The following is a 23,487-nucleotide window of genomic DNA, read 5'->3' as shown; positions in this document are numbered from 1 at the left end:
GTTTTATTAATGCTTAAAGTATAACTTGAAGTAAACTAGATTTTCTCACCAATTCAAGTTGCTTCTTCCTTTACATATTAACAACTATATTACTTCTACTTTGTCTCTTCACCAAAATAACTTGTCCATGCCCCTGTGAACTCTCATTTTGATTACTAAAATCTTACTTCTCTTTGATCTTCTATTGTCTCAGTTTCATTCACTCATGCCCTCCATGGCATTTTTGTGATTCCTCCTATCTGTGACTTTTGGTTCCCCTGCTCTACCAGCTTGAGCTATTTAAATATTTGCCTGGTTCCTGAACTAACTCCACCCATTTACTTTTGCTATCTCTCAACCCTGGAATTGACTACCAAAACACCTCCATATAATCAACTCCCTTATTATCTTTCTGTCATTCCACTTAAGTTTTCCTGAAAAAGTGGGTTATCTCCTAGTTCCTATATCTTATTATACATAAATGAAATTATGTATAATTGAAATAATCACATATCTTCTTTTGGTTAACCATGATTACATTTCACCCTTCCTTGCTTACTTCCATGTGTCTTTTTAAATGATGAGCCTGTTGGAATAGAGAGTCATCATAGCTGTTCCAGCTACGTGGTGGTGGTGGTGGTGGTGGTGGTTTTTATATCTGATATTCTTGCTGTTTAAATAACTTTGTTTAAACATTGCTTGCATAATGCTTAAAGTGCTAGACTGGAACTCTGAACAACTTGGTTTTAGTCCCTGCTTGACCATGAAGCTGAGTGGGCCAATCACTTACTCTCAGCCTAACCTATCTTGCAGGGTTCTTATGAGATGAAACAAAGAGGAGGACAATGGAGGAGAGACAGGATTAGCTGAAATGAAGAAATAAAATATAGATTTCTCCCTCTTCTTTTTAATGGTATATTTATACAATGCCTGCTTCTGCTTCCTTTCCTTGTGCTTAAACCTTCTATATTGTTTCTCTTCATTTTGAAATACAGAACAAATAGTTTTATTTAGAAATCTTTCTGATCAATTTTGGAAACATTTATGAGACTCTCCCCATCACACACATCTCTGGTAGTCCTTATTGGACTACAACTGCCTGGATCTGTTCTATATGTTGCTGCATGGTGGGAAATAGAGATGTGATCTTTTGGTGGTTTTTAAAATATTTTGTTTTCCTCCTCTAAAAACTAGGTGCGTCTTATGGTCAGGTGCATCTTATAGAGCGAAAAATACGGTAAGTTTCAGTTTGTTTCCCAAAGCCACCTCCAGACACTTGTCCAAGAGTTCCATAGCTTCTCTGGGAGAAAAAGATGAAAACTAGGAGGTAGCACTGAGTATTAACCACACACTGATGACATATCAACCAAAACCTCCAGATGACTTCCCTCAGTAGTTTCATATAGCTGATAAATTTGACAGAAGAGATGACTGTAGCACACTATAGGGCACGACACTTTGGTGAGTACAAAGAAGGATGACCAGGAGCACTTTGGTGCCTACTAGCACCATAATGCCTACTCCTGCCAATGGAAACAGAAATTCCCAAAATAGCACATTCTGAAGCTCCTGCTCCAAGAAGACCCAGAATCACTATAACACATTGGTTCTCTAAGCCTAAATGGAACAGCTGAGAGGGCCTAGCAAAAGTCTTAAATCAGAGCATCAATGATGTTTCTAGGCCTAAAACCAGACTGGATCCAAATAATCAGTCTCATGGTACTATCTGGACTGAAGAAGCCACTATGTGCTCTATTTTATTGCTCACCATAGCAAGAAGGAGGGCTGGTTGCCTTGACCTCTTAAAATTTCACCCACACAAAACCAAGCCAGTAAAAGAAAAACATTTCCTGTTCTGAAACAGGCACATAAGGCAAACACTTGTGCGGCTGCACAGGGAAAAACAGCATTAGTTATCTCTTTTTACCAATGGTTGACTTCAGGCAATCCAAAAATTATACACCCCTGTCAAAATGGAATATTCAGTCCTCACTTTGTCTTTTGACCATTTTAGTTACCAAATTACCATAAAATGATAATGGAAGAAACCACATGAGAAACAATTCTCTTCCCTGCAACAAAAGTGCGAGAGCCATTTCAGCATAAGAATGACAACTTTATGAATCCCCTAGTCCATATTATCTGAGGCAATGAAGTTTTTCTGCCTACTCATTTACTTCCTGCTCACAGCCCCTCTCTCTTTAGCTACCTCTTTATTCAACTCCATGACACTTCAAGCCTTTGTTTTCCAGTCCTCTGACTTCTCTCATAATTGTTGACTAACACCTGTGTCCATACACTATTTTAATTTCAATCCATCAAAGAAGGAATTTAACAAGCTACCTTATACCAAGTCGGATCATGGGTCCATCTAGGTCTCTCTTATTTAAGTTGGCAGTGGCTCTCTATGTTTTCTGATGAGATTACTTCCCAGCTCTACCTGAAAACTGATTCTGGGACCTTCTGCATGCAGGCCTATACTCTACTACTCTACTCTTCTTTCAACTGTCTTCCTACACCATTCTACTTAGTTTCCATGCCTTTTAGCTTTCAAGCTTCTTGAGACCATCTCCATCAAGTTTTCTAGTTCCCTACTTTTCCCACACAACTCTTGGCTCTAGGGCCAGTGTGAACACTAATTCCAGTCAGATGGAATCTATTTTTTTGAGTCAGATAGAAAAACTGCATAACCTTTCCCTGGAATCCTTAATCCCCTGAAACCCAGAAAGAGGACAAACAGTTGAATGAAGGCTATCCTGGCTTGCAGAAGGGTGGAACTTTAAATATTCCAGCAATTCTATTTATGTGTAGATAGCAAGTGCTGTCAAGAACGCAGCATCAGAAGAAGATGAGTGATGTTTTTCTGCAGAAACTAAAATTTAAAAACATTTATGACCATATTTTCCTCTTATAACTAACTTTAGGTACCTCAGGGCTACAGGTCCAAACAAATTCAAACAATGAGAAAGAACAAGCTTAACAGGATAAGCTTAATGGATCAAGTACTCAGTTTTATCACTATGATCACAGTTTCTCATGTTTAGCATATCAAGTAACATCTTGTATACACTGTATTAAGAGTATTATAAGCCTTGGTCATCATCAGCAGCCACTTTGAAGTCATTAAAACCAATAATACCATAGCTTCCCCATCTCCTATTAGATTAATTCCTTTATGCTGAATCTACAGGACCCTCTAACTCCAGAACATTTTCAATAGAATTACTTCATTTAAGTAATTGGAACCAGCTGTATTGTAGAATTTCAACCACCTACTAATCAGCTCAAAATATTAGGCAGCCAAGCAATTTATCAGGCAATTGCAACAGTGACAAATTGAAGTAAGGTCAGCCAATTAGTAACCCACAGACTGAACTCAGCACATAATTTTGGTTCTTCTTCAGCTAAAAGGCATTGAACAATCCAAGAACAAAGGGCAAGGTAGGATAGATTGTAAGGCATCTTATTGTCTATCTACCTTGGAGGCAGAACCACTACCATTCACATGTATTTTAATACACCTTACTTTTCTAAAGGCTTTAAATGCTGAATAGGATGGAGCCTTTTACAGAACTTTCTTAACAACCAAGCAAGCATGTCTGCCGAGCAATTCAGCATATTTATAAGGCCACCCTTCATGACAGGTAAGAGAATCAAATCAACACAAGCTTTTAAGTCATTTATTAAGGCTCCAAGCTGAAAGAAGTTCATAGTCAACTGCTTTAAAATTAAATATAGCACCAAACTAATGTAGCATTCTCACTAATGGAAAACCTAAGAGTAATTCAGCAAAGCTGCTTACAAGTAGGGGAAGTGATGAGGCACATCTGGGCTCTAGCCTTGGCTTTTCTTGTTTTCACTCTTTGCCAAACACCTGGCACACAGAAAATTGCAAAAAGCAAGAGTATGTCAGTGAAGCTGGGCATTTCCCAGGGAGCAAATTCAAACTGAGCAATCATCATTAGCCTGGAAGGACATGCTTATGCATATCCCTGGTGGACTCTACAAGGTTGTTTTTTTTTTTAAGCTTAAACTGAATCAGCCTGGGATGTGCAGAAATGTAATATGAGGGGATGTACTGCAGGATGGTGACGACTGGCACAGTTTTTGTTCAATTCTCTTTCCAGGAAGAAGAAACAGAAGTTCACAACTTTTATACTGAAGCTCTTTTCAGACCACTCCTGACCTCCAGACCTGCATTTTTCACTTTGACAGAGGAGCAGGGAGATAAGCGGACAGAAAGTAAAACTAAGATTGACTGATACCTCCAGTTTTCCTAGCAGAAGGGTAAAGTAAATGATCATGTAAAGAAGTGTGGAGGAAAAGTCTTATATCTGTCTATTTTTTTAAGTTTACATGCTTAAACTTAAGTATGTAAACTTACATACATATGTAAGTTTACTTATGTAAAAGTACACATAACTGTAACTGTACTTATGTAAAGTACACATAACTGATCCTGTCAGCCTGTGTGTGTATGCGTCTTAGGTATTTACTTTAATTATAATTTTGTTTTCCTTAAATCATACCCCTTCTCCTCCACTACTGTACTAAAATTAGGCAACTCTTTTAAAACAAGCATGAATGATACTTCTCAGTATGCTATACCCTATATGGGGCTGCCCTTGAAGATTGCTTCAGTAACCTCAAAACAATATTGGCCATACTTTCATTTGCTGTGGTTTTATGGACCATTCAAGACATGCCCCATGTCTTGGAACAACTATGCTGGTCTCCAATTTGTTTCGGAACTCAATTGAAGGAGTACAATTCAAACCTAAATGACTTATGGGCAGATTACCTGAAAGATTGCCTCCTCCCATGAGCCTATCCAAAATCTGCATTCATAATCTGAAGACATATAATCTGTTGCATATTCCCTTTTCCTAGGGAAATGAAGTTGGTGGCACTTGTTAACAGGGCCATTTATGTAGCAGCATCCCAGCTGTAGAATGCCCTTTTCAGGAAGATTTAGGCTAACCTTTTCCTTAATGACCTTAAGAGAACAGATCAATATATTGGTAATGTTTAACCAATATAACAATATATATTTTAATGCTTTGTTTTTAATAAATGTCTCAAGTTTTTCTATAGTTAAGCAATTTTTACATTTACCATGTACTCCCTCAATCACTCGGTGCAAAGAAGCAATCCAAAAATATTCTAAAATATTTTATTTTTATTTATTTTATTATTAACAATATTTATGCTCCGTCCTTTACAAGACATCCCAGGATGGCTTACAAATATTTTGTTCCCATATCTGCAGTTGTTAAATAAATTTGTGTCTTAAAAGTTATTTAAGACAAATTAATACACCTATATGATATATATTTGTATCTACATACTATTTTACAGTGAACTTGGAACACTTGGCTATTTGAGTTGTGAACACTGTCAGCTTAACATACATAGCGGAGATTCTTGGTAGAATATTTTTGCACTACACGTGATAGTTGGCCCAGTCTATTTTCTTAGCATTCTTTACAGACATTTAAGTAAGTTAAATATTATGTGATCACAGCAGCTTCTCAAACGATCACTGCATAGCCTCATGCATATTACTAAAGATCTTTCTGCTCTAATTTGTTGTGATAAAGTGTGCCAGAATAGCCTTTCCAAGGCCTACTCATTTGAATGTATGAAGTTGCCGTATATTACAGATTCAAACCTAAGTCCCTCTAGCCCAGTGCTGCACCAGTTTGAAGTCTTTGGCATTTAACTGTCAATGTCACAGACAGAACTTGTGACTTTCTGTGCACAAACTAGTATTTATTTGTTTATTACATTCTACTTCTATGTCACCCCATAATCTGAGAGTTCTCTGTGCAGCTTACAAATGCTAAAAACAACATATAAATATAATCAGTAAAATGGATGAAAACAGAAATTTATATAGAGAATTTTATCATAGTTTATTATTAAAACTCACATAATAAAAATTAAATAAAACTATACCCAACATGACCAATACAGCCAACTAAATTAACAACCAGTAATTTAAATTACATTTTGTTATTGATTATTTAGCCAAAAGCTTGTTTGAACAAAAGTTTTTATCTGACATCTAAAAGAAAGCAAGGTCAATGCCAACCATATGTCTCTGGGGAGCAGATTCCAAAGTCTGGGCACCACGGCAGAAAATGTCCCCCTCCTAGCCCTTTCCCCCTTGATTTGATGGGGGAGGGTATTCAGAGAAGGACTTCAGAGAAAGATCTAAGTGGATGGACAGGAATATATGGAGAGTGCCACTCTCTTAGGTACCCTGGTCCCAAGCCATTTAAGGCTTTATATGTCGAAGATAACACTTTGAATTGGGTCAGACTGGAACAGGGAGTCAATGCAGCTGACAAAGGACTAGTGAAATGTGTCTCACCGGCCAGTCCTTGTAAGCAGCCATGCCACCCTGTTCTATATTAGCTGTAGAGTCTGGACTGTTTGAAAGGTAGCCCCATGTATAGTGCACTGTAATAATTCAGGGGAGAGAGAGAGGTTACCAGTACATGTATCACTGTGGCAAGGCTTGCTCATCCAAGTAGGAATGTAGCTAAAGCTGAAGAAAGGTGTTCCTGATGACCAAACTCACCTGGGACACCAGGGAGAGCTCGAGGACCAGGAGCATCCCTAAGCTACAAACCTTATCCTTTATGGGGAGCGTGACCCCATCCAGAGTAGGTTGAAAATTTTCCAGTTGGATTGCAGGAGTGCCCACCAGCAGCACCTCCATCTTGTCTGGAATAAGCTTCAGTTTAGTGGCCCTTATCTAGCCCATTACTAATTTCTGGCACCAGTTCAGTCAATGCCTCACCTGGGTCAGATGAAAATATGGGGTAGAGCTGGGTGTCATCAGCATATACTGGTAACACCTCAGGCCACATCTCTGGATGACCTCACCCAGCAGTTTCATGTAGTTGTTAAAAAACATTGGAGGGGGGGATTGAACCCTGTGAAATTCCATAACACAGTCATCATGGCACAGAGTCCTCCAGCATCACCATCTGCAACTGGTCAGCCAGGTATGAGCAGAATCACTACAGAGCAGTTCCCTCAATTCCCAACCCAGTCAGCTGAAAGATACCATGGTTGATGGTATCAAAAACTACTGAGAGGTCCAGGAGAAACAACAGGGCAAAGGCTAAGTATTCAACCATTAATCTGTGACAAGTTTAGGATGACTGTCTTCTCCAAGAGTTGGGAACTTGGCAAAGACATCCAGCTCGGTTGTACAGAGGGATCTGAAACTCAACATAAAATCATCATTCTTCAATTCTAAACTAAAGTCAAAGGTCATTTGCGCAGCAGTAGCCCTCTGAGATATGCCTCCACCACCTTCCATGCAGACACATGCCAGATTTCTTTCTACCTGGAGTAAGAGGTAATGAATGGGACTCAGTTGGGCTCTGGACAAAAAGACCTCATGCATCTTCAGTACTGAGCACCTTCAAATGCAAGCATGGAACTACAAGAGGGCAGACAGAGTTCTACTGCAGAGCTAAGCACAACTGAAGGGCCAAGTTCAGTTCAAGCCCTATGGAGAAGTAAACCTGATTTAAGTATGATTTTGCTCCCAGGAGTAATTGTAGTTCCCTAGCAGCAGAGCCCTAGTATACAAAAACGTTGACTTAGCTATGTAGGTCAACTAAAATTTGTAGACACACGTGCCTGAATGTTGCAATTCTGCTCCATCAGCAGTCAAGCCCATACATCCATGGACATTTAAACAGTTTTGCATCAACTGGCAAGTCATCCTGCTACTAAGCAACATTGCTAATATCAATGCAATATTTGCTATCAGATTTAAAGTAGTCAAACAAGTTTAAGTTACTATGGTCCCTAAGGTGAAATCTTTTGGACCTTCCAAAGAAGGGATGTTCTCACTGATGACAAGAATTGTGCATTTGTTCTGTATTGTTCTTTAATGGATTTTTCATGGTGAAAAAAGATGGAAATAACTATAGAAAAATATATGAAATAACTTATAATATATTTGATTGTATAATAGTATATTTGGATTATAAGAGGAAGATGTCACCTGGACCTCCCTGTTAAATTTCATGAATCAGGCAAGGTGATTACATGATAAATGCTTCATCTACAAATACCCTTACACGGATCTTCTCTAATACTAACCATTGCAATAATACAAAACCTTAATATATACAGTTATTTGTATCTATCAGATATCACATTCCCAGTCATTTTTCCTATCAGATAATAATTACAATTTGTGCTATCTACAGCTAATATACATTACAAATCCTGGCTGACAAACCTTTCCTATTAAGCTCCTTTCCAATTAGTTCCTAAAAACTATTTAAATTTTCCTTAGCAGTCCCTCATTCTTTTCCCTGTCCCTTTTTTTTCTTGCCATGAAGCTACTTAGTTGTAAGTTCTGAAATCAACATGGTAAGTGTTCCCCTCTCTAGGTACCTAGTTCAGCTTTGTTCATAAAAGACATTTTTATCTTTACATTTTAAAAAGTATATGATAAAATCTCTCAAATTTAGATGAATTGTTAAAAGTATCGATGAAATGCTAGGACTAGTGGTGGAATGGCTGGCTTGTACAAGAAGACATTCTCCTTCTCTTGCACCCATTGCAACCCCTTGCATCTCCCAAAGCCTACTCCTACAGGTTCTCCAATTCTCCAGAGCAAGCTATGGGCAAGCAGAGATTGGACATATCATGCCCTCACGATTCTGCTGATGCCTACTGAATCTATTTCAGTGATAATTACTGAAACTGATGTTTAGACTTTGCATTATGTTCACATTTGCCATCAAAGGCCTTATACCCATAAAAAAGATGGATGGAAAACATGCCTACTAGCAGAAATACAAAAGAACCCACCCTTATTCTAAGAAACTATGTAGATCATCAGATAGGCAGAGGGAAATACAACTGTATTCTGATGTGCTACAACTAAACCATGATCAGGGGAAATAATTGAACTAGTTTTCTTTACTTTTTCATAATGCTATGTGAGAACAGTTTATTGAACTCTGAACAAATTATAATGAGAATGCAATACAAGATTAACAATTAGCAGGACTCAGTCGTTATACTTATTTAGGGCTATAAACCTCTATTAAATAAGGTGACATCTAATGCCACCTAGAGAAGACATTAAGAACTTTACAGTCTGAAACAACTCACAGCATAGGGAAGAATCACTTTTTTACCTTGCTTTTTTATGCTCCCAAATTGTGGACTGCAATCCAAATGCAAGTGGAAGAAAGAAACAGTGCCACTGGAAATAGTTTTAGACATGTTTTTGGAAGGCTTTACTAACAAAGTTTGCTGGGGCAAACATTTTCAGAAGTCTGAAAGAGATAAATCCCAGATTTTGCAGTACAGATGTGTTCATTTATTACTTTTTAGTAATTAGAACTGGATATATTGATCTCAGTTACAGTGAAGACAAGGCAATGTCAACAATCATCAAAGTTCCAGAATCTTAATATCTTAATAACTTGAGACCTGTAGCGCATCAGTGAAAATGAGAGTAGCAAAGGACATACCTTGGAACTGCTCCCAAAACAATCAAGTTGGCTTTTTGTTTGTTGTTTCCAATTACAGCATTTTTCATATCTCTGTAAATCCAGAAAGAGAAAAACCCTAGTAAATTATGCTGAGGTACTAAGGGCTCAGTTTTGCAGAATGTAGTTCCTTCGAGATCAAATAGTTACTCTAAGGACTGAAGAGGACACAAACAATACCCACGCCCCCAAGAGTTGCAATAGCAATTAACATCTGTGGTAGTTCTCTACCCCAACCAAACTGACTTGATCATTCATCATAAAACCTCCTGGCATGCATTTCAGATGTCAAGTTGTCAAACACTGGTAACAAAAATAAGGACTAAGTCATAACATGCAAGGAGTAGGAATAAGAAAAGGAAACATGTCGTCTCCACTTATCTTGTATTTCTGATGACAGTCACAGTTATTTTCTATGCCTGCAGTGTTTTTCTCTATGGAAATTACAGTCTTACCATTTTTTTCTGTTACAATTCTTTATGCTAAAGCCATTTTCAACATAATAGGGCTTAAGGGTGGCATTACCCTCCCCAACCTTTCCTAGCCTCACAGCCCCTCCCCAGCCACATAGTAGTTTAAAAAAAACGAATGAAAACTTGGAAAGTATTTTTGAGCATCACTTTAGCATCTCCATTCCAAAAAACAAAGAAGGCATTTGATAAGTTGCTTTTTGCATGTATTGATTAAAATACAGAGAAGTAATTTAAAAGTTGGGTTATAATATGTTGTTATCTCCAGTAGTCAAAATAACTGCTGGTAGCAATGATTTTTGAGGATGGATACAGTTAGATCAGTTTCAACATTATGCAAAAACCCCAAACAGCAAAGGATCAAATAATTCTCATAATGAGAGCCCCTCTGACATGCCAGTGAGGGATTTTGAAGGGACTGCTCATAGTTGTCAAAACAGAGATCAAGGAAAACAGTTTGAAAGGTGACTTTCACAGCATCCCTAAAAATAGCTTAAGGCAGGGGGAACCACCCACACAGCATTCATAAAATAACTCCCATGATTGTGTGTGTGTCTTTGTGTGTGCCACTTGAGCACTTTGGGAGTAGCTGTGGGAGCCACATGACATGAACAGCAGGGGTATTCTGCCACTTTTGCCATGAGACTAGCTAGCCAATTCTGCAAACACATGATGAAGTAGATTTGGTCATTCAGGTTTGGGTGACACAACAGCCCATCATAGGAACAACAATCCCTAGAACGAAATATGAACTGTTGTGCCACCCTGGAGAAATTAGTGTAGATTCACATAGCACAACCACCCACTGTGGGCAGAAACTCATCATGGAGTGTTGTGTGAACACAAACATTAAGAGCAAACCAGGTCAGTGTATAACCTACTCAGCAAGCAAGCATAAGAAAAAAATATGGTACCATGACTTGCATTTATTTCCTATGCTGAAGCCCTTGGGTCAGATTCCACCCAACTAGAAATGACTTCATTTTTTCCTGACCACACATACAGTAACCTAGTTCTTTAAGTTGTTCATTCATTCATTCATTCATTCATTCATTCAATAGTGAACTCTTGTTTAGGCTGTTTAAATGTAGATACTCCACAAGCCTATCAGCTATATACTAAACTCTATAATTCCCATTTCAATATATTTTAATATTGGTAACAATATAGAAATCTACTGAAAAAGTAAGTAGTGATTTACTTTGTCTCTTTAGTGATTGTTATATTATGCATATTCTTTCCGCTGGCATTTTGTTGGCAGACCCAACATGTGACTGTTGTTCCCACCATATAAGAAAATAAAGGAAAGAGAACACTGGTGTATAAAACATAGTGTAGATTGTAGCTTCTAAAAAATACTTAGTGAAGAAAAGCTATCTGCTCTTGCATCCATAGTGCAGCATATTAATTATAAAACCCACTTGCAATATAGTCTTTCTAATGTAATTCTATACTCTTAGTCTTTTCCCATCCAAATTTTTCCAATCTTCCCCTATTTAAAAGGAATCCGATATCTTCCCCTCCAGTAAAATCAATTATAGTCATCTCCACAAGATCTTCTTAACACAAAGTAATACAATCAAAGAAAGCACTTGCTGGCCTTAAATGCAGACCTAGACCTTGTTATATTGCATTCATGCATTCTTTAAAACTAGTAAACTGACAGCATTTGTGAATTGTTGTAAATTGCTCAGACAGCTTTGGCTACTGAGTGGTATAGAAATTAATTAAAATGTAATTGAATGTTTGTATGTGGAAAAACTCTACAGCAAAAAGTTCTAAACCAATTACAATTTATTTTTGGAACAAAGATATCCAAACATAGATGAAAGGGGTCAGATATAATCCTAAATACAACAGCAGTAGGCACAAAGCAATTCTAAAAAGGTAAAGGTAAAGATTTCCCCTTGACGTTAAGTCCAGTCATGCCTGACTCTAGGGGGTAGTGCTCATCTCTGTTTCCTAGCCGAGGGAGCCAGCGTTTGTCTGCAGTCACCGTGGTCATGTGGCCGGCATGACTAAACACCGAGGTGCACCGAACGTTGTTACCTTCCCACCGAAGTGGTACCTTTTTATCTACTTGCATTTGCATGCTTTTGAACTGCAAGGTGGACAGGAGCTGGGACAGAGCAATGGGAACTCACCCCGTTGTGCAGATTGGAACCAGCGACCTTTCGATCAACCAGCCCAGCAGCACAGCAGTTTAAATTACTGCGCCACCTGCATCCCTACAAAGCAATTCTAGTTAGTTTCAAAATGGAACTCATCACTTCAACTCATTGAAGTGACAACCATTTTTACTCTTCTACAACAATTAACACAGTGGACATAATAATGACAGAAACTAATGTATTGTTTTGCCATGCTACAATAAAACTAGAAGATACACATAAGTGCTAAAATGAAACTCATAGATCAGTCTTTCCCAACTTTGTACTATTGGGATATTTTGGACTTCAGCTCCATTAGCTCCAGCCAGCACAGCCAATCATCAAGAATGCTGAGAGCTGTACTCTAAAACATCTGGAGGTCCCAAAATAAGGGAAGGCTGCCAGAGATCATATCCTTTTAATTTTTGTTTTTCCAAAATTAAATAAGGAATATTTTATATTGCATTACTGAGATACTTCCTTTTACTTCAGACAGTTATTTCTGCAGAGATTCCAAGCTGCTATACTCACGTGAAATGCCAGTGATAAATATGATGTCACTAAAGCATACATAAATCTGCTGCAATGCCCCCCATTAAACTAGAAAAGGAAGCACAGAAAACCTTTAAAATATTCCCTTCTTCAAATGCTTGCAGAAATGGACTTAAGATTCTTAGCAAATGTTAAATTCATTAAATTCAGAAAATGAGGTATGTTGGACACTGCATTTGCACTATATAAAATAGAGTGGAACCTTGGTTCACGAACTTAATTCGTACCACAATTCTGGTCGTGAACCAAATTGGTTGCGAACCGAGTCACATTTCCCCATAAGGTTCAATGTAAACAAAGTTACTTCATTCTGAACCATATGCATTTTTTTAACCACAAAAATATGAAACAAAGTACAGTACAGTATGGAGAGAAAGAATACTAACCTTGTTTGAGGCGACTTCTGGCCTAGAGGGCAGGAAGGTGGGTGGGGAGGAGATTATTGTTTGGAGGGAGAGTCTGTGACTGCGATCTTGACTAGAGGAATCCACGATTATGTGTCAGAGCAGGGAAGATGGCCACGTTCATGTTCGTGCAAACACCAACGCGACCATCATCCCCACACGAACACGATTGTGGCTACCTTCCCCACACAAACACGCTCTGACACGTCACCTGATGCAAAGTTCGTGAATGGAAGCAAAATTCTGCCAAACTTTCTGTTCGTGAACCGAACTGTACACGAACAGAAGCATTCGTGAACCGAGGTACAGAAATTTTCTAAAATTCAGGAAAAAAATTGCCTTAGGTCACGACCTCCACATCAGGTAGCAATCATGGTCGTGCCGGGGCGGGGGGGAGAGATGGCCACAATCATGCTCAGGGGTGGGGGGAGATGGCCGCAATCATGCCCATCTTCTCTGCCCAAGCGCAACCACAATTGCGCTCATCTTCTCTGCCCGAATGCCCCTGAACTTGTTCAGGGAACACAGAGGCCATCGCAGTCATGCTGGTGTGGGGGGGAATATGGTTGTGATTGTGCTTGGTGGGGAGATGGCCACGATCTTTATTGTTCTTTGTCACTCTGCTTCAAATTTTTGTGATTTAAAAAAAAAAAAAAAGTTACAGAACGGATTAACCTTATTTACATTGAAACTTAAGGGGAAATTTGACCAGAGTCATGGCATGGATTAAGTTCGTGAGCCAAAGTACCACTGTATTACTGTAAGTTATAAAAGTGACCCTCCTCAGTACATGTAAATAAATCTCTTAACTTATGGTTATCTACAGTTCTTCCTGACAGATTAGTAAACATGCCCTAGAAGGCTCAAACCATGATAGGAAAGTGTCCGCCCTCCAAACTAAGGCATTCAGTTTTGCCAGCTGCCTTACAATACCTAAGTAAGTCTGTGTAACAGCTGACAGATATGACTTTCCACTTTTTTAGTGTACCTGCTATAACGCTAGTTTATTTTTCTGTTTACCAAAAGTATATCTTTACTGTCTCTAAAAAAAAATTCCTTAGTAACTTTTTGAAGTCTGAAGAAGCTGGCCAATATATTATCAGCCCTTCATGGCTGTTAATTTATGAGAACAATTAGGACTAACTCAACCAAGGGCTACCATGAACCATGGGAAAGAAAGCACTGTCTGAATACCAACAGTTTCATAGAGAGTGGTGACTCTTCAGAAGCTGAAAGAGTTGCTTATTAAATATCTTGTCAAATCATTTGGGAGACATGCTATCCTTCCATAGTCAGAACAATGTTCTTGGCGGGTGGGTTCATTTCTCAAATCATAGAACAGTGAAATCATCTTCACTTTAATTAGTTTTTCTGTTTTGGAAGCATTCCCTATGTTGCAAGGCTAGAAATAGTAAAGAGATAACCACATGGAACAGTTATAAAGCACAGTAACTCATGTAGCAGTAAATTCCAAATAAGAAGACTTTAAGGATTTAACCACAAATACTAGATACTCTGTATTCTTTATATCAAATTACTGCTTTCAAAGATGTGTTGAAAATATGTTTGAAAGCAAGCCCACCTTAGCTCACTAAACTTCTATATCCTGAGAGTCGTTAAGATAATGTAATGATTGTCAAGAATAATTTAGAATTAATTAGAATTAAGGTATTTCCTGAATAATCATGCATGCTAATTAAATGTTTAAATTAAACATTTAAAACACAGTTTTGCCACCAAGAACATGTTCACAGCTAAGAAGTATGTTCCAAAATGTTTGGATGCAGTCTATAAGCATTGCAGAATTCCACCTTTCTTAGAGTCAAATTTACGTTTAGCTCTCTAAGCTACTAAGGAAGAACACATTTCTGAATAAGTGTCAAAATCTTATCAAAGCAGGTACTGATTATTGGGCAATCTGATAGTTTACTATGAGATAACAAGTAAATGTCCATGATGCTTGGTTGTCAGGATCATAAATATTGTACAATGATTTAAAAGCATATCGCAATGCTCCAGAAGTGGAAAGGGATAAAACAGGAATGCAAGTTCACCTATATGAGATCTGTGGATGATCTGGGGAATATGAGAACTGTAATTTTCTAGGTTCTGCATCAAGTAAGAAGTCCACAGTAGAAAAATGTACAGCAGTGACATGATTCAGTTAACTAGAAACCATTATTTCCCAAAATATGAACTCATCAAAGCATTCCCCTTTCCTCTTTTTATGCCTGTTAAGGAGACCTCTTGAAACATTTGTTTGATTTCATACAAATAATGGTTCTCTGTAACATTAGGGAACAGTGGTTTAAACAAGCCAGAGATAGTGACAATAAGAGTCAAACTGTGGTTTCAGATATCAGTTTGCTCTCATCAAACACCATGGCAAAACGCAGTTGCTTTAAAGTCATAAGGAGAACTTCTGAGGGAGGGAGGGGCAGGCACAAGGCTCACCTCAATTCATTCGAATAGCAGAAAACCATAGTTTCACATCACAACTAAACTGGGTCAGTGTATTATTTACAATGCTTGATTTAGGAAGTCAGATGTCTTCCCATATACACACACAGACATTTAGCATAAAAAAGCTGCCATTGTTCACTGGTATCATCATGATGCAATGCTACAGTATATCACAGAAGTGAGTACACCCCTCACATTTTGTAAATATTTTATTATATCTTTTCATGTGACAACCCTGAAGAAATGACACTTTGCTACAATGTAAAGTAGTGAGTATACAGCTTGTATAACAGTGTGAATTTGCTGTCCCCTCAAAATCACTCAACACACAGTCGTTAATGTCTAAACCGCTGGCAACAATAGTGAGTACACCCCTAAGTGAAATTGTCCAAATTGGGCCCAAAGTGTCAATATTTTGTGTGGCCACCATTATTTTCCAGCACTGCCTTAACCCTCTTGGGCATGGAGTTCACCAGAGCTTCACAGGTTGCCACTGGAGTCCTCTTCCACTCCTCCATGATGACATCACGGAGCTGGTGGATGTTAGAGACCTTGCGCTCCTCCACCTTCCATTTCAGGATGCCCCACAGATGCTCGATAGGGTTTAGTTCTGGAGACATGCTTGGCCAGTCCATCACCTTTACCCTCAGCTTCTTTAGCAGGGCAGTGGTCGTCTCGGAAGTGTGTTTGGGGTCATTATCATGTTGGAATACTGCCCTGAGGCCCAGTCTCCGAAGGGAGAGGATCATGCTCTGCTTCAGTATGTCAACACTACGTGTTGGCATTTATGGTTCCCTCAATGAACTGTAGCTCCCCAGTGCCAGCAGCACTCATGCAGCCCCAGACCATGACACTCCCACCACCAGGCTTGACTGTAGGCAAGACTCACTTGTCTTTGTACTCCTCACCAATTTCATGCAGTGTGCGGCGTATGATCTGAGCATTGACAGGCTGACCCACCACCCCTTCAACCTCTGCAGCAATGCTGGCAGCACTCATACATTTATTTCCCAAAGCCAACCTCTGGATATGACACTTGAGCACGTGCACTCAACTTCTTTGGTCAACCATGGCAAGGTCGGTTCTGAGTGGAACCTGTCCTGTTAAACCGCTGTATGGTCTTGGCCACCATGCTGCAGCTCAGTTTCAGGGTCTTGGCAATCTTCTTATAGCCTAGGCCATCTTTATGTAGAGCAACAATTCTTTTTTCAGATCCTCAGAGAGTTCTTTGCCATGAGGTGCCATGTTGAACTTCCAGTGACCAGTATGAGAGAGTGAGAGTGATAACACCAAATTTAACACACCTGCTCCCCATTCATACCTGAGACCTTGTAACACTAATGAGTCACATGATACCGGGGAGGGAAAATGGCTAATAATACCCAATTTGGACAGTTTCACTTAGAGGTGTACTCACTTTTGTTGCCAGTGATTTAGACATTAAAGGCTGTGTGTTGAGTGATTTTGAGGGGACAGCAAATTTACACTGTTATACAAGCTGTATACTCACTACTTTACATTGTAGCAAAGTGTCATTTCTTCAGGGTAGTCACATGAAAAGATATAATAAAATATTTATAAAATGTGAGGGGTGTACTCACTTCTGTGATATACTGTAAACCATGACCAAGTCATGTAAGAATAAGTCACTGTAAATCTTGAGTTTACATGCTCCCATTTCTGACATGACCACAAGGAGGAATTCAGAAGTTCTTGTTTCCATTTTAATTAACATATTTGTTAAACTTTGTAGAATACAACATGCTGTGATTTTAGGTAGAACTTGCTGAAACAAAACAACTTTAAACCTAGTGAATGAAGATGACTTGATTCAACCAATCACTGATCAGATTATCCTGACCTTCTGTTTCAGACATGATAACTGAGAAGCTCTAAATTCCCCTTCCTTGCAGCTTTGTCTGGGAAGGAGAGAAAGGGGTTGACCATGTACACAAGCCCAAAGTTAATTCTGAAAATGTTCTCAAATGTTAAAGCATTAACATTATGTCACAATATAGCCCCCTTGACTGATAGAAGCTCATGATACAGATTTGATAGAAAAAAGTATGTTTGAGCAAGTCTGTATGATACTCATATATTTTAACTGAGTTATTTTTCAATATTCTAATCCACAATAATCAAAGTATTATTAACAATTATTTATTTTAAAATAAAATTTGAAGCAATTTTATCACAGAGATTTTCAGCTTACATGCATGAAAGTACTGAGTAAGTCAAAGAGAACATTTTTAACAGATTTCAAAGGTAAAGAGTTGGTGTGATTTAGGAAGTCATCAGGAAGTTTTGTTTTACACTGTTTTAAGTTCTATATTGTATTTATATCTTCGTGTTGCTGTTTGGTTTTATGTTGGCTTTCACTTTTATACTGTTTTACCTATTTGAATTTTATACGTTATTTTATAGTGCATATTGGTGAACCACTCAGAGAGCTTTTGTACAATTTTTGGGTGGCACAAAAATGTAATAAATAAAAATAAAATAATAAATCCAAAAACCTACAAAAAGCAACAAGCTAAATAAGGAAAACATTGATACATATATTACAAAGAAATAATATCCAAGTTACAAGAAAACAGTATCTAAATACATTTCATTAGTGGTATCTCTGAAATGAACAAGTGATGTACAGTTAAATATATGCAATGCAAAAAAGCAGGCTATGAAAAAGATTCAAACATTCCTAGAAAATTAAGGGTAGAAATGTTTATATTACTTACATGACACCCTGCAAGACTTTCTGGGGATCAGGATCAAATAATCTGTCAACATAGTGGCGACTACTGGCCGTGACTTCCTGTAAGCAAAGACGTCTACAGTTGGTCAATTTGGCATAACAAATGTTAAATGCCGAAGACAAAGGCCCATAGAGCTATCACACAATGATTTTCAGTAACAGTAATTTTTCCAACACTAATTTCAGCTTAAGACAGCTAAGCAACAATAATTTTAGCAATTTGTTTAGCCTGATTCTTTGGGATCTATTCATTATACAAGCAGAGCTCTTCCTATCTTCCTGTAACAGCAAAACTAGATTTTATCCTTATAAATTTTGCACTATGCTCCAGATGGTGAATTACAGGTTCTCAAAAACAAAACATGAAACAAAACAAAAACAATACTGCAAGCCTGCAGCCAGTCCATACTAGACCAAAATGTGGGGGGGGGACCCCCATTGGTCTAGTTACTAGAGAACCTGTTAGCATTATATTGTTTTTTTTTAACACTCAGCAGGATTGGCACTTCAGCATTTCATGCTCCTGCCCAGGGATTCCATGTAAGCAATATCCTTACAAAATGCTACATGTATCCATTCATTCTTGGAAGGATTCTCTTCTGGGATACCAGATGACTTTATATCAGAAGGAAAAAAGAAATGAAAGATAAAATCACCACAGTGTTTAACAGACTGCTGTACAGAAAGAACAGGTTTCTGCCAGGATTCTGATGCAGTTTCAGATTACATCAAAAAGAATTCCAGAATGTGAAGAACTTTTTTCCAGATCTTTAACCTAGAAAAAGTATCCATCAATATAGTTGGTTTAATCAGGTTACATTTATAGTCAGTTTTTATTACTACTTACCAACAGGCTTAATTTTGAAAGATAACATTTCAAAAGCAGAAAAAACCCTAACTTTCACAGAAAACCCAACGCTTTTATAAAATAGCACAAAATAACCTGAATTATTGGCAACATGTATTAAGGCTATGACCTCTCTCTTTCTGCAACCAATACTTACTTTAAAGGTGGTTATATGAAAGTAAGAATTATATCTGTAACTTTTTTATGCATTCCATCCAACTGACTAAGAGAGCAATTTCAAAATGAAAGCTGGGGCTTAAGATTACAGGAGCCAAGAGTTAGTAGCAAGATTGCCAACAGTGTCAAAAGCAGCAGAGAAAGGATAAGTGAAGAGTGGTGACAAAATGAATAATTTAAAGAAACAAGGCATGAACCATGTCAGATACTGGTTCAGTATGATTAACATCTTGGACTCTATCACCCTACAGCTTCTTGCAGAAGATAAATGTGGGAAGCTGTTTAATATGCTCTTACGTAGGGGTTTTACCAGACAGGTAATTCAGACATAATTTGTAAAAGCTTAGAAAAGTTTGACACAATCACAGTGAACTATTTTTACCAGACTAATTTGAAATTAGCAAGCACTGCCAAATGCTTGTGTTGGCTTTACACAACAGCAATGTCAAATAAAATAAAATTACAGGTATTTGGTAATAAACTCTTTTCTTCAATCAAGACTTTTTCTATCATCCTATCAAACTAGGCAATGTTTTCTACTTCAACCAAATCCAAGAGAAAACAAATATTCATACATGGTCTCAAAAAGAGCATCTCTAGGCATATCTTGTACCAAAAAGGAGAACCAGACACCTGAACCTCACTTGAGAATAAGCTAGACAACACAGCAAAGAAAATGCAATGTAAGCCAGAATGAAATAGCAAGACAAGGTAGCAGAAGATACAAACTCTACTAAATTAGGGCTGCAATTAATGCTACTCCTGCATACCTGAGATCAATTCTCACTGAATTCAGCAGGATGTACTGCTGAGTAGAGATACATAGGGTTGTACCTGGCATGTTTCACATTTAATTTCTGATTTAGATAAGTTGTCAGAAAACTCCTTAATGCTACAGACATCAAGCCTAAGGAAATTAGTTATACTCACATTTGTTTCTATGGATCTTGGTTGCAACTATTTTCTGGTTCATTAAGGCCAATACAATCTAAAATAAAAGTGATTCTACCACAGAGTTGAGCCAGTTACTACAATATATCTGATTTCCAAGAAAGGGGTGGTGAAAACTACTACTGAATGTTAGCAACAAGAAAATGAGCAGGACATCTGTCAAACTGTGAAATTATACAAAGCTAGGAGGAAACAATAGTTTTTGCACTGTAGTGAGATAGAATCCCATTAGATGCATACTGTAACAAGCATTTTTTTAAACTAATCTGGATTCATGAGTCTGAAAAGCAAAATAAAGCTCAAAGCTTTTTTAAGCTTTTATATACCATCCACTACAACTGTCTAGGGACCACAAACAAAATAGCAAGTTGGCAAATGTTACCAAAATATGTATGACAGCATAATTCCCCCACAGAAGTCCAAAAGAACTGCAGCAGAATCCTTATGACTTTGGCAAAATGGCAACAGGTGTGGGCTCATCAGCTAAGTGAAGAATAAAGATTCCTTTACAGGAAATACCCCCCCCCCCCCCCCCCCATTCAGTGGAAGAGAGGCCTATGATTGCACTGTTGGAATCACAATAGAAAACTCATCAAATGCCCAGGGTCACTAAATACAGAAGAGGACAAGGCTTCTCTGCCTTTAATAGCTGTACATTGAAGTGAATTAAAGCAAGTGAAATTTCTACCTGCTGAAATTCTCCTCTCCTTCACAGCTATTAAAAGAGGCAGTCTTTTCTGAATCTAGCTATTCTAACTGTAATACTGCCTTGAAAAAAATAATAATAAAGGCAAAAGATTAGGAAAGAAACCACATTCTGCCTCACTCAGAGAGTACAGTCATGTACTATATAGAAAATCAGAACTTCTCCATACGGGGGTGGGGGAAACCAGCATAAATAAGTAAATGTAAGGGCAGGAGTCGGACAAAAAAGTACGGAAGTAAGAAGCGTGTTCACTCCCACAAGTATTCCAGGTCAACTACTGCCAACATATTCTGCCTTCTCAGTGCGGATTCAACGCGGCAGCGGTCTGACCCCTACACAGCATTTATTTCCTCCTGGCAGAAACTCCCGTACCCTTCTCTGCCACGCAGCCATATACTAAGGGGAAAGGGAGACAGCGTGCTGAGGGGTGTCTGTGTGGGCTGGGGGAGAGAAAAGGCGAGGATGGAAGGAGAAAACGAGACAGGCGACCAGCGAGGGCGGGACCCGATACAAACAACCTAAGTAGGCAGTCCCTTGCTCGTCCCGCTGAGCATGGCAGGACCGGACCAGTTGCCGCCTCCACAACAAGGTAACAGACAGCCGCCTGACGGAAGCCCTGCCGTGACGGACTTCTTCCATCAGAACCCCAGAGGCGCAGCTGTCGCTGCCTCGCCGCCCCAGGCCTCCACTCACCGACAGGACACTCATGCGGAGCGGTGTCTCCAGCACACACGCCATCTTGATGCGCGCCTGTGGTGCCAGCCTCTCAACCCCACGCAAGAGCCGATGCCACGACCGCCGCCGCCGCCGCCACTGCCGCCGCCAAATGCGGCCACATCGCCGGGTGGAGGGACGGGGGTGAAAAAAAGAAGAGAGAACGTCCGTTCGGCTCGAATCGGCTAACGAAAAAAACAAACTGTTTCTCCGTGCGATGAGCAGTACGCATGCGTAGAGCGTATTAGAGGGTGGGATTATTGCCGGAAGTAGGTGGATTAATTCCCTCTTGCTTACGGAACAGGAGGCTAAAAAGAAGCGTGACGCCCCCGCTCTACTTTCAGACGTCTAGAGTGTGGGCCAATGAGAAACTGAACGAAGCTTTCTGTTTATGCTCATGCGCGGTGTCGAAACCACCTGTCCAAATCTGTCCTTGGCAGCGAGGTGGAGAAAACTGTAAGAATGCAGTACGGGGCACCCTTAGGCTGGCACGCCATCTACTGGAGACGTTATGGTGCGCCATAGCAAATACACTTGGAAATACAGATTTTGTTACAGGAAAATTAAAGTCATGTACATAAGCTTGTCACATGTTTATTCCTTCGTTTCTGTGGGATTTATACATGCCTTTCAATACTGAGGAATAAGTGAATAGGGCGCCGTCCAGAAATCATGACAGTAGCTTTTGGCTGTGAAAGTTTAAATAGCCTTAAACTTACTAGGTAATTCACAGAAGTTATATGGCTGAAAGAGTTTTAAAAGAGGCAACTGCATTAGATGGGCAAGGGAGGTGTGATCAGGAATATGTTCAGTAGTACAGATACAGCAAAAGTGGAAAATAGAATCACTTCTAGACATGCAGTGCAATCTTATGTATGTTTAATAATCAGGAAGCCTCACTGTATACAATACAGCTAATTCTCAGGTAAGTGTATGTAGAGCTACATCCACAGGGAAATGTGCTATAAGGACAGTCATGCTAATCTGTTTCAACAATTACAACTAAAGACTGTCTTGCAGCATGTTGAAGAGTAAGGAATTTATTTTCCTTAAACTTTAATGGACACTAGCTGCTTCTGTGAAGTGTTTAACCTAAAATTGGCAGATGTAGATACATATAATGTGGATAGGGTGCAAAGATGTAAGCAGTGTTGTCAGAGGGAACTGAAATGCAGAAGTATAGGTAGTGACAATTACTGTCCCAGCACCTGTCTCTACAGGAATTTGCAGTATGAAGTGGTACAGTCTAAGGAATTTACAAGAGTTTATGTTTGTATAGACCTGGCTGTCCTATAGAGCATTTAGAACAGACAGCTTGTGAAGGTTGAGGCTTTTCCAAAAGTTACTGTAGATTACTTAAGTAAAATGACTGCTCCATCTTCCTCTTACACAGATGCAACTGATTGTTCATTAACCTTCTGCTCAAGTACAAAAGGAGGAGCACATGGGCCAATAATACAATTTAACACCAGGTAAAGGTAAAGGTAAAGGTTTCCCCTTGACATTAAGTCCAGTCATGCCTGACTCTAGGGGGCGGTGCTCATCTCCGTTTCCTAGCCGAGGGAGCCAGCGTTTGTCCACAGACAGTCTCCATGTGGCCAGCATGACTAAACACCAAAGTGCACGGAACGCTGTTACCTGCCCACCAAAGTGGTACCTTTTTACCTACTTGCATTTGCATGCTTTCGAACTGCAAGGTTGGCAGGAGCTGGGACGGAGTAACAGGAACTCACCCCATTGTGTAGATTCGAACCGGTGACCTTTTGATCTACCACCCCAG

The 23,487-nt window shown here is 39.0% G+C and overlaps 1 protein-coding gene across 8 annotated transcripts in view; it reads right to left on the bottom strand.

Annotated features, from left to right (window-relative positions):
• The window catches only part of ARMC8 (armadillo repeat containing 8), a 79,362-nt gene extending 57,412 nt beyond the window's left edge, over nt 1–21,950 (bottom strand). For 3 of the 8 annotated variants that reach the window (XM_044434899.1, XM_044434907.1, XM_044434926.1), the window contains exons 1-3: nt 21,687–21,950; nt 18,296–18,372; nt 9,501–9,572 (exon numbers count right to left, since the gene is read on the bottom strand). In XM_044434899.1, coding sequence (XP_044290834.1) covers nt 9,501–9,572; nt 18,296–18,372; nt 21,687–21,731 — 194 coding nt within the window. In that variant the 5' untranslated portion in view covers nt 21,732–21,950. Of the gene's footprint in view, nt 1–3,781; nt 3,854–9,500; nt 9,573–18,295; nt 18,373–21,686 lie in introns of those variants that run through there. The other 5 variants (XM_044434935.1, XM_044434952.1, XM_044434917.1 and 2 more) reach the window with 4 other exon arrangements.
• Between the last annotated feature and the right edge of the window lie 1,537 nt (nt 21,951–23,487).

Source organism: Varanus komodoensis, unplaced genomic scaffold, assembly GCF_004798865.1.
Source record: "Varanus komodoensis strain SLA01 unplaced genomic scaffold, ASM479886v1 scaffold1, whole genome shotgun sequence".
Lineage (NCBI taxonomy): Eukaryota > Metazoa > Chordata > Lepidosauria > Squamata > Varanidae > Varanus > Varanus komodoensis.
Note: the sequence above shows the minus strand (reverse complement) of the source record. Positions and strands in the feature narration are given on the sequence as shown.